The sequence below is a fragment of the Bison bison genome, unplaced genomic scaffold, assembly GCF_000754665.1.
Source record: "Bison bison bison isolate TAMUID 2011002044 unplaced genomic scaffold, Bison_UMD1.0 scf7180017526575, whole genome shotgun sequence".
Classification (NCBI taxonomy): Eukaryota; Metazoa; Chordata; class Mammalia; order Artiodactyla; family Bovidae; genus Bison; species Bison bison.
Genome location: NW_011408978.1, coordinates 1 through 731, shown reverse-complemented (window position 1 = coordinate 731; position 731 = coordinate 1). Strand labels below are relative to the sequence as shown.

General features: G+C 68.4%; 1 protein-coding gene across 1 annotated transcript; it reads left to right on the top strand.

The window, feature by feature from the left end:
* Window positions 1-150: 150 nt before the first annotated feature.
* LOC104999081 (coiled-coil domain-containing protein 116-like) lies at window positions 151-708 on the top strand (the record flags this gene model as incomplete). The annotated part of the gene is made up of 1 exon (XM_010854581.1): window positions 151-708. A coding segment is annotated over one exon (558 nt), but the record flags the coding sequence as incomplete, so codon positions are not given.
* Between the last annotated feature and the right edge of the window lie 23 nt (window positions 709-731).

Here is a 731-nt window from a genome sequence, read left to right as displayed (position 1 = left end):
GGGTCCAGAGCCTGAGCTGCCTGGCTCCAAAACCCCGTTCATTTTACTGCCCAGTCCCCACCCAGCTCCTGGTGCCCTAGGAGGACCCCCGGGAACACCTTCCCCCGCCATGGGGCATCCTTGCCCACCCTGACATGCCTGTCTGCTCAGGTGCAGCCACCTAAGAAGTCACTGTTCTCGGAAATGGGCCACGCCTCCAAGCCGGGCCACAGGCCACACCCGCCTTCCTCGCATGACCCCTCTGGCAGTTCAGGCCGCTGCAGAAACCGTCAGGGCCCTCGACCCTTTAGGAGCTTCCTGGATTTCCTTGTCGAGGGTCAGGTGCTGGAAAGCCTGCAGACGGTGGTGGAGGAGGCAACGGAGCGCATGGCCACCGTGAAGACCGAGGCGGGAGTGCCGCTGGTGGAGATGCAGGACCCCGTGGAGGTGCCGAGGGGCGGGCGCCGGGCGCGGGCCCGGCCCAGCCTCAGCACCCTCCGCCGGCACCGCGCCCGGCCCGGCCTCTGCGTGGGGCGCCCCAACAATTACCCCTCCCGCTCTAGCTCCATGTCCGACTCCCGCAGCAGCTGCACAGCCGCCGACTGGCCGGGCTGCCACAGCCGGGACAGCGACCTGGACTCCCAGGGCCTGGGCCGACTGCCACCCGTGACGGACCAACTCCTGCTGGAGAAGAGCCTCAAACGGCTGCTGCAGCTGGAGAACCGAGGGGTGAGGTCAGGGGCTGCGGACCC